Source organism: Anolis sagrei, chromosome 2 (genome assembly GCF_037176765.1).
Source record: "Anolis sagrei isolate rAnoSag1 chromosome 2, rAnoSag1.mat, whole genome shotgun sequence".
NCBI lineage: Eukaryota > Metazoa > Chordata > Lepidosauria > Squamata > Dactyloidae > Anolis > Anolis sagrei.
Window position 1 is genome coordinate 277,109,904 of NC_090022.1, and position 16,318 is coordinate 277,126,221.

The 16,318-nt window shown below is 40.6% G+C and overlaps 1 protein-coding gene across 1 annotated transcript in view; it reads left to right on the plus strand.

Moving 5' to 3' along the window:
- Positions 1–16,318, plus strand: part of C6 (complement C6) — a 29,733-nt gene that overhangs the window by 6,520 nt on the left and 6,895 nt on the right. The window contains exons 5-14 of the mRNA XM_067464625.1: positions 1,329–1,470; positions 2,582–2,720; positions 3,609–3,809; positions 6,075–6,315; positions 6,654–6,776; positions 8,435–8,601; positions 10,230–10,455; positions 12,471–12,642; positions 14,076–14,187; positions 14,664–14,796. Coding sequence (XP_067320726.1) covers positions 1,329–1,470; positions 2,582–2,720; positions 3,609–3,809; positions 6,075–6,315; positions 6,654–6,776; positions 8,435–8,601; positions 10,230–10,455; positions 12,471–12,642; positions 14,076–14,187; positions 14,664–14,796 — 1,656 coding nt within the window. The remainder of the gene's footprint in view (positions 1–1,328; positions 1,471–2,581; positions 2,721–3,608; positions 3,810–6,074; positions 6,316–6,653; positions 6,777–8,434; positions 8,602–10,229; positions 10,456–12,470; positions 12,643–14,075; positions 14,188–14,663; positions 14,797–16,318) is intronic.

The window sequence follows — 16,318 nt, forward strand, 5'->3', positions numbered from 1 at the left end:
TGACCAGGGCACACAACCCCATCATTCTCTTGTAATAGATTTTGATACTCCCTCCCTCCTGGCCCAGCCCTCCCAGCCAGATCCACAATGCGTCCCCAAGGCAAAAACGTTTGGCCATGCCTGATATAGAGATTCCTAGATAATATCCTCCAGTGCAATTCTGTGGTCCACTTTCAGTAAAAGTATGAAACATTAACTTCACCTTTACATTAGCAAATTTACCTTTCTGCAGTTCCAGTTCTTCTTACTCAGCTGTCTCTTGGTTTTTCTTATCCATTGACCTCTACCAGTGTTGACCAGAGAGTCATACTTAAGGGTCTAGAGCAGGCATGGGCAAACTAAGCACCCTAGGCACTTACCTCAGGCCCTCCACATTTTCCCTGTCTTCTCAGCATTAGGACACAGTAGCCCATCACATCCTTATGCAGAAAAAAATGGGGGAGAAGACACGCTGCAGCTGAAAGCCCTCTGGAGGACTCTCAGTGTGTCTCTCCTTTCTCCTGGCATAAGAACTTATGCCAGGAGGACAGCTTGAGGAAGGCATGCAGTGCGAGTCTTCCAGAGTGCTCTCAGACGTTGCCTGTTTTGCCCTCCTCCTGGCATAATGCTAGGAGGACAGCCTGAAGATCGAGGCAGATTGGGGAGAAGGACTGGGGCAATTGCCACGTGTCTTGTTTTGCTCCCGGCATAAGGATGGGGTGAGCCGTTTGTCCTTATGCCAGTAGGACAACCTAAAGATGACCCAGACCCTGCCTCGCCTCCCTCTTGGCCCTGTCCTCTCCCAGGCCCTTTCCCTCCCGGGCCCATTCAACCCAGTGTGTGCCCGGTCACCCTCCCTCCTGGCCCAGCCCTCCCAGCCAGACCCACAATGCGTCCTCAAGGCAAAAACGTTTGGCCATGCCTGATCTAGAGATTCCTAGATAATATCCTCCAGTGCAATTCTGTGGTCCACTTCCAGTAAAAGTTGGTGGATAAGAAAAAAGACAGTGACAGTTGAGGAAGAATAATAATGTTGGAGGACCTAGAGATTCCTAGGTTTTAAAAACCATTCATATTTATTCATGGTTTTTCCACTTTCAGGGAGGTCCTGTGTGTCTAATCCCAGTAAATGTGGAAGGCTGACCATATTCACTTCTAATGGTGTAGGGAGATATAAAACATAAACATTCTTCTATTTCCATGAAATTAAATACAATGCTTTTTGAAAGACTGCACACCTGCTGGGTTAGGTGGGTGGCTTGGTTGTTTCTTCTAACATGACTTTCAACTCTGAAAGTTATGGTTTAAAAAATATTCCCATGAAGGTGATGCTTTTTCCTTTCCCACAGGCCGCTGCATCAGACAAAATTTGGAGTGCAATGGAGAAAATGACTGTGAGGATAATTCAGATGAAAGAAACTGTCGTCGTGTACGGCCAGTGTGCAACAGAAGACATGAAAGCCTTCCTAGTGTTGCATTAATGGGCCATGGGTAAGACATTCTTGGATGCCTTGGATGTCTACAATCATTGGTTCCTCTAAAGGGAGTTTCCCTACCCTTCCCAAAAGCTACACCACTGCAAGGGTGGAAAAGCCACAAATTAAAAAAAAAACACTCTTTTTTAACCTGAAAGGATCTCTAGGTCCTCCAGAATGGCTCTATGGTTAACATCCACCAGGAGTTGACCATAGAATTTCTCTGGAGGAAGTGTTTTCAAGGAATCTTTCCATCATTCATGGGGTTTGTATAGAGTCATGCTGGAGGACTAAAGATTGCAAGAGATAACATATTAATCCAATTTGTAAATAATTAAATCCACAAATATGAAATCCATAAATGAGGTGGATTAAGTATAGTGCCTTACATCTTTAACCTGTGACCATATTGGTAGACTTTGTGAGCTCCACCAAAATCTGGAGATCCAATTTTGGACACCACTGTTAAAGAGGAGTATCAGCCTTCTCCCCTTGGTTTTCCATAGAGATTGGAGATAGGCAAGAAATGAAAAAAACCTTTAAATTTTTGCTATAATCCTTTTAACCTAATCAGAAGTCTTAACTCAGAACTGTAATCTCATTTTAAAAATCTTATTGGATTGAGCATCTTGGCCATTCTTAACCATGCTTAACTGCTGAACCAATCATCTGCTTAACTGAAAGTGGAAAGAGCTATGGAAATGTAGACACCATCCTTGAGATTGAAGCCTATGGCTAAGAGGAAACATGTCAGGGCTATAGAGCCATGACATGTTTCCCACCCTTAATGTGAGAGGGTGGGAAATGACAGAGAGAGAAGCAGAAAGGATCTATAGAGCAGACATCAACAGTGGAAAAACTGAAAACATGTATTAAAAGGAACAGGGTTTTTTTAAAAAATGTTGACTTGCTAGTTAACATTTCAACCTGAAAAACACGTCTCGTTGACATCCAGTGGGTGCTTATGCCAAGTAAATATCCTCATATGTGTTTTATTTATTTATTCCTGAGTGAACTCATTTGGCAGTTTCAGAAGGTGAGGGTAAAAAGCTTGTCAGACTAAAGAACTGGATTTTGGTATTGTTTTGTGGCAGGCTGGACTGAAATGTGTGGTTTTTTTCTTTTAGTTTTCATCTTCTGGCAGGAGAGAGCCGAGGAGAAATTCTCAGTAGCTCATTCTATGGAGGTAAATGCACCCTTGTCAAGAGTAACGATACACGAAAAGTATTCCGGGTTCCTGCAAACGTGGAGGCTGTCAGCTTTCAGGTAGGGATCCAAGATATTAAGTACCATATCTTGGAGTCAAATGTTTCAGTTTCTTGGTAGTCTTTGAATTATTGAACACTTTGAAATGTAGATGAAGATTACATGATATCATGCTGGATGCTGCCTTGTCCGGTAAGAATAAATATTGCTGAGAAAACTCTATGATAGGTTTGTTTTAGGGCTTGCCTACACTAGTGGAGGAAAAACTGCACTCATTCTGAATCCAGTGCTGGTGGTCTTCATGACATGCAGCAGAATGGTCAGAATGGGGTATCAATTTTTTTTGCCCTTAACCCAACTTTGCTCTGTTATACGCAAAGTCAAGGGATTCTCTGGAGTTTGAAGGAAACCTCCGAATCTCCATCAGTTTTGAGGCCACCTGGGCAGCTGGATTTGGTCTGTTTGTTCTGACACTCCGCCACCATCACCTTTTAACTGCACTGAACAGCGCAGGGAAGGGGATGTGTCACACCTGTGTCACCACCACAGTTTCTCATTGATCATGAAGCTCCCTACAAGTGGCTGACTATTGCCTGTCATATCTGCTAAGGTCAGAATGGGGTATTCATCAGCAAGAAGGAAGGGATTGGTCTACACTCTCCTTGTGGATAATATGGGTTCTTTGTTATGACATCAAAAGATGAAACAGTTGATAGCCACACACACTCACATGGCTGGAAAGGAATGATAATGGTGATCAGCAAGGGGACTGGTTGGGACATCTGGGCCTACGGCCATGGTTTTAGCTGGTCCCTATTAGATCCAAGGTAGCTGCTGAGCATAAATGGCCTGAATTAACATACCTTAGGTAGATGCGGCCTCGGGTTCAACAGGAAATAACTGAAAGGTACAGAACAACAGTAATCTCCAGATGTTATTTCTTCACAGGTGGAGAATGAAGAGGATGAGGTGGCATCTGATTTTTACAGTGATTTAATCCCCCTAGATTCTGCTTCCTCTAGACAAAGTTCTTATTCTGGCTCAGGCAAACGTTCTTCTGGAATCCCACTGCTCTTCTCCAAAAAGACAAAAGTCAGGGTCACTTCTTCAACTTCCTTCAAAGAGGCTGTGAAGGCTTCATATAAAAAGGTATTCACATTTACGCACTGTCTCTTAGATTCTATTCATTGAATCCAACTTCAGGTTCGAAGAATGACAGATCTGAAAAGGCTATATTTCATTATCCAGACCACACACACACAAAAAGCCTTTGTGCTGCATCACTTGCATTTTGAGAAAGCTGGAAATGCTGTCATAGGCATGAGACATCTGTCAGACCATATTGCTTGAAAATTTAATATAAGGCTATTCTGTTCTTTTCAGGCCAGGTGGGAGGCAGATGAATTGTTTATCTTGTAAGGATCTTGATATTTGTTTTGGAAGACTCCTGGTAGCAAGCTAAGATTTTTCAAAAGCAATGAAGCCACTGGACTGCCAACCAAGTAAATCCAACTCCTTTACTAATTGTTGATAAAGTCGCTAGCAAATCAGTGGACAATTGTCATAATCAAAATGAATAATTTTACAAAATTCTACAATTGTATAATTCTCGAGTTTATATATTCTGAAAATTCTTCTTGATGGAGACTGTTCTTATCAGCAATAAATCAATGGCTGTGTTATCATGACAATGTTGCTGTTATGAATACTGTCGAGAGCTGCTTTTGAAAACAGCCTAGATTCTTCAAATGATCCAGCATGGAGCAACCAGATATTTATTGAACATTTTGTAGATCACATATATTTAGTGCCTGGGACTAGCTGTTTGTTTTTAGAGTTGGTTCAAAATGCTATTTCTAGTATTTAAAGACCGAGATACTTTGGATCTGGCCCAACCAGCTTGGCCAACAACCAGAATTTCTGGGAACAGAAATGCAATATATAGAGGACCATATATGGGGCACTCTGAACCTCCTGATTGTCAACAGCATAACAGGACATAATCACATTGAGGTCCCAAATGCCGCTGATGATGGGGGTATTTGCGGGCAGTGTGGCAAATCCCTGAGGCAGTGGGGGAAACCATTGCCCCACGCCTCACATCACTACTACATGTAATATAATTATATATTTATATTACATGTAATATTACTTTGTTGTTGTTCATTCATTCAGTCATTTCCGACTCTTCATGACCTCATGGACCAGCCTATGCCAGAGCTCCCTGTCAGCCGTCACCTCACCCAGGCTCCTTCAGAGTCAAGCCAGTCACTTCAAGGATGCCATCCATCCATCTTGCCCTTGGTCAGCCCCTCTTCCTTTTTCTTTCCATTTTCCCCAACATCATTGTCTCTATAAACTTTCCTGTCTCCTCATGATGTGGCCAAAATACTTCAATTTGTCTCTAATATCCTTCCCTCCAATGAGCAGTCGGGCTTTATTTCCTGAAGTATGGACTGGTTGGATCTTCTCGTGGTCCAAGGCACTCTCAGAACTTTCTTCCAGCACCACAGTTCAAACGCATCTATCTTCCTTCGCTCAGCCTTCCCTATTGTCCAGCTCTCACATCCGTAGGTGACTATGGGGAATACCATTGCTTTAACTATGCGGTTCTTCGTTGCCAGTGTGATGTCTCTACTCTTCACTATTTTATCGAGATTGGGCATTGCTCTCCTCCCAAGAAGTAAGCATCTCCTGATTTCCTGGCTGCAGTCTGAGTCTGCAGTAATCTTCGCACCTAGAAATACAAAGTCTGTCACTGCCTCCACATTTTCTCCCTCTATTACAAATTACAATATAACGGTATAGTACAATATAGTAATATTTAATACTGATATTGTAGTATGCTAATAATATAATATATTGTATGTATATATAACTTGTAAGCCACTCTGAGTACCCTTTGGGGTGAGAAGGACGGCATACATACATACATACATACATACATACATACATACATACATACTGTCTTGGACTAACTCTGCCATGGCTGGAAGATTCTTTCTCCATGCTAATCTTTGAAGGTAATGAGGATCAAATGAGTGGAAGGAAACAATGTGCTCTGCTCTACATGGCTTTGGAAAACATGGAATTAAAATGCAAGTATATCCACATGTGTGAATAAAATGCTTTTTCATCCTACACAGTCATAGCCTATGGTTCGGTTCTAGCTGACATGGTTCCATCTTATGCAATCTTGAGATTTGCAGTTTAAGAAGGAATATTCACAATTCTCAGCCAAAGAATTCCAGTGCCTTCACTAAATCATAAGTCCCATCATTTCATTGGAAGTTTGCACCAAAATTAAAGTATAATCATAGTATTACCACTGTGTAGCATGGAATAATCCCAGATGTAAGTGTTCTACTATGAGAAAGTTTTCATCATATTGTATTTTACTTTTTTTCCCTTTAGAACTCCAACTTTATTAGGATCCATAAGGTGGTTGCGGTATCAAACTTCACAATGAAGCAGACAGATTTGCAGCTGTCTGGTGTCTTCCTGAAGGCCCTCAACAGCCTTCCTCTGGAGTACAACTATGCCCTCTACAGCCAGATATTTGATGACTTTGGGACTCATTACTATGCATCTGGTTCCATGGGTGGCACATACGACCTTCTCTATCAATACAGTGCTGAAGAACTGAAAAACTCAGGTATATCGTCAATAGTGAGAGAACATAGCTGATTTTGTTTTCATTTTAAACAGATAGCATACTAATGATCCTGTTGAGAAAAGGAAATAGTGCCTGAAACTTTGGTCTCTCTTTTTCCCTAAAACCTTTATTAAGTTAGCTAATAAGATATAATGTGTCTAAGTGTTAGAAAAACAGAGAAATGGAAGCTTAGATTTCTTGTGGGAAACCCAATTATTTGTTTCTTCCTTGGAAACTCACCAGGGACTGGCAGTTGAAGGCTTCTGGATCAACAGGGCTAGAAGAGTAGCAATGTTACAGACTATTATGAAAATGACTCGCTCTTCTTTTTTTCTTAGGTTTGACAGAGGAAGAAATGAATGAGTGCGTCCGAACAGAAACAACTAGACGTGTTTTTTTTCGAAAGAGAAAGAAAGTGAATACAAAATGCACCAACAATAAAATGACTGTTCGACATGAAGGTGATTACAATGGCTTTCAGCATTGTGGGGATTTGAATGGCTTTACTGTATTGTTTGATTTAATTTGTTTAGATAATGCTTGTTAGCTATTTTATGCAGTACTTTATTTTAGCTGAAAGGGGGAATAAAAATGAAATAAGTATAATAATGCTGTCATTTTCAATCTTCAAGGGGTTTGCCAGTAATTATCTCATGATTCCTAGAGAGGTGTTCACCCAGGTTTTTTTAAAGTGGCTTTTATTCACAGTTTTTCTACTTTCAAAGGGAAATTCCAATGCATGCAAGGATCAACTGTATATCCAACACAATATTGGGCCAGGCTTTAGAACAGCTGGTAAATCACCAACAATGATAAGATCTACCAATCAAAAGGTTTCCAGTTTGAAGCCCCAGGTTGGCGTGAGCACCTGACTGTCACCACAGCTCACTGTTTACCTAAGCAGTTCAGAAACAACTTGAGCTGTAAGTAGAGAAATTAGGGACCATTAAAGTGGGAGAGGTATTTTACAACACCATAAAGAAAAAGATCAGAAAATCCCAATGGCCAAAAGGAGGAAGGAAGTTTTGATGGCTTTTTGTCATAATGGATGGAGCAACAGCACCCCCCTGTGGCTGGATTTAAGCACAACTTCCAAGGTGCCAAAAAACTGGATGTCGACACAAAATACTTCCTTTCTGTTTTGTCTGTCTCTGTCCTGTCTGTCCAAAATTGCATTGAATGTTTGCTGTGTATGTGTACTGTGACCTGCCCTGAGTCTCCTTGGGGAGACACTGTGGAATATAAATAAAGTGTTATTATTATATTATATTATAACATTGGTAGGTGCCAAAATTAAAATTAATCCTTTTTCTCCCACAACAGTCCTGAGAAAAATTCCTCCCCTAAAGCTGCAATTTGCATTCTGCTTTAGTACATCTGACAAAGTGGATTAAAATCCATAAAATCACATGCTGGAATAAATCAGTTTTAGAGATTATGCTACATTTCTCTTTCCTCTACTTTTTTCTTTTTACCATTCATGGCTAAGTTAAGTCCTGCTGATGTTGGTGGCTTTCTCTAATTGCAAATAAGTCCAGATTGTAACTCACTCACATAGATCTCCCTCATATGTCTAAGTGATCCTTTTCTACCAAATCACAGAGAATAGAAAAGAAATTTCAAATGTGTTGGAATCTCACTATATTATTGATGACTAAATCGCAGAATATATTTTAAAATCAATGCTCATTCTTTCATGATTAATGAAAATGAAAAAAAAAAAACCAAGATTCTTGAAATGGTAAAGTGCACCTAATATCAAATTCTGCATATGAACAGTGCTCTTCTCAAATGGTAGAATACTATACACTCAACCCAGAGAACAACTCATTCTCAGAGGTCAAACTTCTGATTTCTCAAAGTAATATTTTAAAAAGAAACATAGGACTCCACTCAAAAGTAGAAGTAGTGCATTGAGTTTTAACTATTCCAGAATACTGGAGATAAAGCCCACTCAATTTAGTAAAATGATAAGAATGACAACAAAGCACATACATTTGCTATTTTTCAGGCTTCCCTCTGTCCATCATATTCTGTCTTGGTTATGAATGGATGCTGTGAATACATTTATGTATGTAGTGGTCAAATTATTAAAATATAACTTCTAAATTTCTCCTAGGTTCATTTTTGCAGTCATCTGAAAAATCTATATCATTGGTAAAAGGTGGGAGGTCACAATATGCTGCAGCTCTTGCCTGGGAGAAGAATGGAGCTTTGCCCGAACACATTGCATATACGAATTGGCTGGAATCAACCAAAGAGAATCCAGTCATTGTTGACTTTGAGGTAGGAAAGCAGAAGCAAGAAAGAATCAAAAATTGTGTTGGTTCTTTCCATGAAGATATTGCTTCCCTGTTTGTCTAGACATAGGCCCTAATCCTGTTTTCAATTAGAAGGGTATCTGCTAGCCTTCTTATGAATGAACTTCAAATTGTTCCTTCCTGTCTGGAAACCTAGAGTGCAGCTTCACTGTGGAATTTATGCAGTTTTTCACCTCTTCATAACTTTATAAGATCCTTTGCCTTCTCAGCCAAAGAGTGCTGTTGCCTCAACAAACTACAAGTCCGAAGTCTGTGCCTTGTGCTGTGTTGAGTTGTTGGGGGAAGTGGGTATGTATAGCCCACAAAAATGAAGACCAACGGCCCAGGGGTGTTTAAATATCTGATAGTTTGCATACAAGGAAAATTGAGCCAACCTTTGGAATCAAAATCAATGGATTCAAATTAAAAGAAAAAGTGATATTAGATAGAGTGTTCTCAAAGAGTAAGAGCTATTTTTCTGTGGAGCAGCCCACTTCATAAAATGGTGGACTCTCCTTCATTGAAAGGCTTTAAACAGATGTCGAAAAATCATATATCAGGATGTTTAAGTATTCTGGGAGGAACCCCCAGTGGTGCAATCGGTTAAACCCTTGTGCTGGCAGGACTGAAGATCAACAGGTTGGAGGTTCGAATCCAGTGAAAGTGGTGATGAGCTCCCTTTGTCAGCTCCAACTCCCCATGTGGGGACATGAGAGAAGCCTCCCACAAGGATGGTAAAACATCAAAACATCAGGGCATCCCCTGGACAATGTCCTTGCAGATGGCCAATTCTCTCAAACCAGTTTCTCAAGTCACTCCTGACACACACACACAAACAAACATTCCTGGATTTCAGCATGGCAGAGGGTTAGTCTAGTGTTTTGGAGTTCAATTCCAGAAGCCCCGCTCATCTTGACTAACAGAAATTCTGGATGCTGAAGTTCAAAACATCTGAAAGATCAAAGTTTGAGAATCACTGCTTTAGGAGGCTGAGGATGTAGCTCTATTCCTTGATCTTCAGATATAGCAGCTTCTGTCATATCTTGAAATGTTTAATGTAGAATAATGTTGAAAATGCACTCTTTGGTTGTTTAGTTTACACATGGAAAATTGTGTTTGGTATTACTGTATGAAATCCATATATACATAAAGTGACCACCAAATGAATTTTATTAAAATGAGAAAGGAGAGAGAGAGAGAGAGAGAATGAAAGCAAGCAACAGGAGGAAAATGTATTCTGCTATCAGTCAAGTATATTGCCTTCCTTCGCTTCCATCTATTTGTACTGTGAAGAAAATGCAAAGTTGCTTTCATAAATGTAAATTTTGTTTAGTTTTTCTATGTTTTCTTTTTTAAAAATAATACAAGCTGCTACATTTTAAAATAGGTATATAAAGAAATAGCATATTTTATCAAAAAAATCATTCCTGTTCATGATTTAAGTGAAGTTGCTGATGTAACTGAAATAGCTCCATCAGTCCTTGAGATGGATGTGTCAGCTTTATAGAAAGGAGCTTTAAAATGAAGAGAAAAACAGATGCTATACAATTGTGTTGTCTGCATGGAATAATTATGGTTGCAGTCCTAATTGCCTCCTATCCTCTGGCGTTCTAGCTGGGTTTCATTTTAGATTTAGTGAAGAACTTTCCATGTGCAGTAACCAAGCGGCGTAATCTCAGAAGAGCTCTTATTGAATACATGGAACGATTTGATCCTTGTCGATGCAAGCCCTGCCCCAACAATGGCAGGCCAGTGCTGTCTGGAACCGAATGCCTCTGTGTGTGCCAGGCTGGGACTTATGGAGATAACTGTGAGCTAAGAGCACCGGACTACAACTCTGGTATACTTTATGTTCTTTTGTTTCTACTTATTTAATTTATATCTCATCTATTATTGGTATCATCATTGTGCTGGTCAATGACCAAAATAAATGATTTGATTTGGTATCATCATCACCATCATTAATTAATTTACATTCTGCCTTTTCTCCAATATTGGAACCCACAGAGCCTTTAAAAAGTTAAACAAGTGTGATTAGGAACAGTTACGAAAAGAGGTACAATGCAACTATTAAAATAAAATATATAGAGAGAATTACCGTCCATTCACATTAAAAGACAATAAGTAAAACTCAACAGAACAATACACCTAAAACTACACATCTATGGTCAATTCCTTCAAAATAATTTTTTTTCACTTATTAATGGAATGGAAACAAGAAGGAAGCTAGAGTTTATTTATACTGGCAAAAATACTAACTGTGAATGGATTGTTGACTTTTGACTTCATCACACTAGAGAAAATATCCACTTAAAATTCGGTTTCTGCCTCCTGCACAATTCTAGTCTCAACAGCACAGTGGTTGCTGGTGGGTATCACAATCTTTTTTTGTTTTTTAGGGTTTTTTTGTGGTTTGAGAGTTTGTGTTGTTGTTGTTGTTGCTTTAAACCAGCTTTGCTTCGTTTTGGCCAAAGTTGGCAAATACTCTAAAGCAGGGGTGTCAAACTCATTTTCACCAAGGGCTCATCAGCCTTATGGTTGCTCAAAGAGCCATTTGCAATTGTAAGGCTTGTGGGGATTTGTAAAAAGGCACTATGATGTAATGGGTTGACTGGAAAGGCATGTGGTGGCAGCTGATTGGCTGAGAATGTCAGGAGCCAGAATTCTGATTGGCTACTGTCTCTAGTTTGCTGCTGAGAAAAAGGGTTTTAACTGCCATTTTCATCTCAGAGAGTGAAGAGAGCGCTGACTGAAAACAGCCAGGAAGGAAATGGCTGCCAACTCTCTGAAGCCATTAATGTAACTATGAACCTCATTACACTAGAGTACCTACTCACTTTAAATCCCATGGCAGCTTCCTGCAGAATTTTGCAGTTTGTACTTTAGTTTGTACTTTAGTGAGGCCCAGGATCTTTTTGCCTGAACAGTTTCCCTAAACTACAGCCACATGATTAAAAGTTGATAGATGTTCTGGTGAGATGAGGTCCTATGTTACCTTGGCAAAGAAAGCCATACAAAATGACATGATGGGTCAAGGATTTGGACTGTGGGTCTTTCGTTTGACATGTGTGCTCTAAAGTATTCCATAACTTCAGGGCGGTCTGGACAGGAGGATTCTGGTCTAATTCAGCCCAATTCCCTGACAAGAATGAACACTGGTACCATCACCATTTCCCTGCATTTATGAGTGCAAGAAAAAGGGAGAGATCGTTATTACTGCCACTGCTGTTCCTAGCTAGCCACAGAGCACCATCCAAGTTCCTGGACCTCATGATCACCCTGCTTCTTGTTGGTCATGCGAGCACTCAATTTTAACATCAGCATAGGCACCAATGACACCCAGGAGCTTGGAAAAAAGTCTATAGCTGGCTAGGATTGGCAGTGACAAGGAAGAAGTGGATGACCTCCCAGGCCATTTAGACAATGGCTTCAGATTTTGCTCTACTCTCCTTAGAGAAGGGGATGCAAGTTCAAAAGGAGCCACACAAACACACACAAATCTCTTGTGTCCTCATAAAAAGTGCTGATGATGGGTGGCAAGACCAAGACAAAGCTCTCACACAAAGATTTTGAAACTTTGGAAATCTCATATAAGCCTTTCAAATAATCTGAATCCAAACTGAATAGAGTTTATAGTTCTGATCCCTTAGAGGTCACTTTCTCACCCTAAATAAATGTTTGTGATTTATCCACCTATTGAGAACTACCACTTAGTCCATAAGTTTACAGAAGCAGATCTCACATCTGTATCAGGGACCAAGAAGAACTGTTAAGCCGGTTGGAAGGCTGCAGTTTGTTGGCAATTGTGGAGAGTAATTTTTATCACCTTCAGGGTTTCCTTTCTTCGTTTTTCAGTTGCTGTTGATGGTTACTGGAGCTGTTGGTCTGCATGGAGCTCCTGTGATGCTTCCCATAAGAAACGTAGGACCCGCGTTTGTAACAATCCTGCACCCCTAAATGGTGGCAAGCCATGTGAAGGTGAACAGGAGCAAGAGGAAGAGTGCTATTTTTCCATATTTGCTGACACGTAAGAGTCAAATAAAAGGACTGATTGAGATAAGCGCTATATCTTTGCTGTAAGATGCATACAGAAAGGGTCTGTCTACACTACACAATGACGGCAGTAGGATCCTGTTGTAACCACCATAGCTACATTCTAGGAAATCCTGGGACTTTTAGTTTGGTAAGGTACTAGAATTTGGCTAAGAATTTTAAGTATCCCTTCCTAGGACCTATCTACACAGCATCTAAAACATAATTCCCTGTTGATTCAATGCAGTAGACAAAACTCACAGGGTAAAACGGTTTCCTTTCATCCTGATTCTGTCTGGAAAATGGACATATTTGCATCAGTGTATATTCATGCACTCGTGAAAAACACATGATTTCCTCCCCCCCCCCCCCCCCGTGAAGACTGATCCAGCACATGTCCATTTTTAAAAAGTCTGAAACAGCTGATCAGCTGATTGGGCTGTGAAACTGAAATAGAGCTGATTTAAAGGAAGCATGAATGGAGAGCAATTAGAACTCCCTGAAACTCTTTATTTTAAACTTTATAATATTAAACAAAGCTTGAATAAGCATACCTCACCTCTGAGGAAGCTTGCCATAGATGCAGGCAAAACGTCAGGAGAAATGCCTCTAGAACATGGCCATATAGCCCGAAAAACCCCACAAGAACTTGAATAAACAATTGAGGGAAGAGAGAAATCTGGTGGAAGTTTTTTTTTATTTCCCTCTGTTTTGTGATAAACCTCATATGCGCAATTGTGAATCTGTTTGTATTTATATTAAGATCTTTGAATGTGTGCATATATGGTCCAGAGCATAACAGAGTTATTATTTAAATAAAAAAACTTCCACTGGATGCTCTAAACTGTGAAGTTTGAAAAGGCCCAAGGAGCAGACTGTACCATATCAGCACAGTTGGAGAGTACAGAATCATGGGGTGGCAACTATCGGATGTTAGGGAGTTACAGGATCCAAACCCCTGACAGTTTTCCCCAACCCATGACATTTACCACCCTTGTTTTAGATGGCACTATGTCAGTGGTGGTGAACCTTTTAGACACCAACTATCCAAACTGGGGGGAGGGGGCACATGGGGGTTGAGTGGGGATGACAGCAAGCAGAGTGAGTGAGCAGGAGGGAGGACAAGTAGGAGAGCGGGGGGTGGACAAGCAAGGCATGATTAAAGGGCAGCCAAGTGAGCAGAATCAGTGGGGGTGGGTGGGAAAGCGAGGGGTAGGATGGTAGGTGAGGGTGCGTGTACCAGCGAGAGAGTACTGCAAGTTCCTTTTTGTACATGTGCCATAGGTTCACCACCACTGCACTATGCTCTCCAACTGTCCTGATTGGGAAGAGATAGTCTCCAATTATTCCATTGACATTCTACCTTTTCATCTACTTATCAAGTGCCCCAGTTTCTCTCATTTGCCCTTTTTCATTCTTTTCTTTTAGGGGGGCCTTGTGTATAAATGATGATGAAGTGAGGAAAGAGAGTGACATTTTAGTCATTCAGCCTGAATCAGGATGTGATAAACCAGATCCTCCAGAATTTGGATTCATCAGGGTGAGTGTTTTTATTTGTCGTGTCAGGGCAACCAGTCAATTGTATTACATTTCTAACAGAACAAAACAAACAGACAGACAAAATACAAAATTTGCAAGTTTGGTAGTTGATTAAATGTCCTTTGACCAGTAGCTGGCCACTTAGAGTGCTTCTGGTGTTGGAGGTTGTTGTCACTGGATGTTGGGAAGACTATTCCCTCTTCGAGTCTGGGATCATAGAATCATAGAGCTGGAAGGGACATCATTGACTATTGGTTCAACAATGGTCTATAAAAAAATGGATGATCCCCAGCTGGTTATGACTAATGTGAGTTGGAGTCAAACTACATCTGAAGGGCTCCATCATAGTTACCTCTGCTTTAGATCCTGACAAATACTTGGGTCTTACACAAACCTAAGTCATATCTCTGAATGCAATCTTTGACAATTTGTGCATGTTTTGTCCAGGAGTGAATCCTTTCCCGTTATTAATTTCAGAATGAAAAGAATCATTATGCTGCTGGTGAAGATGCTGAGGTTGTGTGCTTGAGTGGATACAATCTAGTGGGCTATCCATTCTTCCGCTGTCTGCCAGATCAAACATGGGTACAGAGGCCTGTTGAATGCCAATGTAAGACCAAGAAAAGTATTTTCAATTAAACTGATAACTTTGGGAAATTAAAAATTAATAAGGGGAGATATATATGATGCACAATATATCAGGAGGCTGCAGTATCACACACTAGATACCTTCTCATCAGGCTGTCCACAGGCGCTATGTTCAACCATAGTAGAAATGGGGTATACTGGCAGTCATTGAACTCTTCAGAAGGCTTGTTTTTCTATGGAAACCTAACTCTATCAATAATGTTTACTAAGTATCGTAAACCCACAAAGTAGTCCTTCTTTCATCTGCTTGTGTTGCCTCAGTGTTTTGTATAATGTAGTAGGTTTGGAAATAAAGGGAACACATTTTAAATGTAATCACAAACCTTTATTTTAGTACAAGAAAATATTAAATTCACCCCTAATGTGATGAATCCAATTCATTTTTGTACCTAAAATAGTTTTCAAATTGGGCTTTATGTCTGACAGCTGGCTATGTAAATCCATGGTGGCATCCAACCTGCTCTTAAATTGGTTTTTAGGGTAAGAATAAGATGAAAAGCCTGATTTACATCAATAGGGGACACAAAAGGGAGCAAAGCTCGAATAGTTTTTCCAGCTATTGACAGGTATATATCTAGCACTCCTACCCTAAATTAATCCGGTGGGACAAATTCACATTTTGTTTTTAATGCCTGCCTGTGGAGGCTTCCCATGTTGCCATTGGAATCCATGGGAGGAAGCCGCATAGACGGCGCTTCCCCCATGGGATCACCCTCAGCTGGAGTCAGGTGATGTGGGGCATGGAGCACCATGTTCCCCACACACCCCGACAAAGTAGAGAAACTCCAGTAGCCATGTGAAAAGGTCATTAGCTAATAATCTCCCTCACGGGGAATAAGTCTTTGGGGTTAGATTTACATATGCACAAGTCCCATTTTAACTGAACTTGAAGGTGGAGCCTTTGGGAGAGACCCACTCAAGAGCAAATTTGGGACTAGTTACATAAATTATGAGTGAACCACTGCCATCTTGTGGTCCAAGCAGAAGAGAGGGGAGTTCTTCCTAGCACTGAGATGAGCCTTCTCTAGTCCAGAGCCCCCAGTGGTGCATTGGGTTAAACCCTTGTGCCAGCAGAACCGAAGACTGACAGGTCAGAGGTTTGAATCTGGGGAGAGCGCAAGTGAGCTCCCTCTGCCAGTTCCAGCTCTCCATACAGGGATAAGAGAGAAGCCTCCCACAAGGATGGTAAAGCATCAAAACATCTTGACGTCCCCTGGGCAACGTCTTTCTCTCACACCAGAAGCAACTTGTAGTTTCTCAAGTTTCTCAAGTTGCTTCTGACACACACACAAAAAAAATCCTCTGGCTAAAGCCTACCACTAAGTAAACACATATGCAAATGTGCTCTATGCTTGTATGATAAGATTTATGTATTAATTGGACTGGTATCTGAATTTTCATTTATCCACATCTAACAAAATATGTCCTCTCTGGGCATTTTTAGATCCTTCCTAGATGCCAGGTGCTTAAGAACAAGTGGCTTT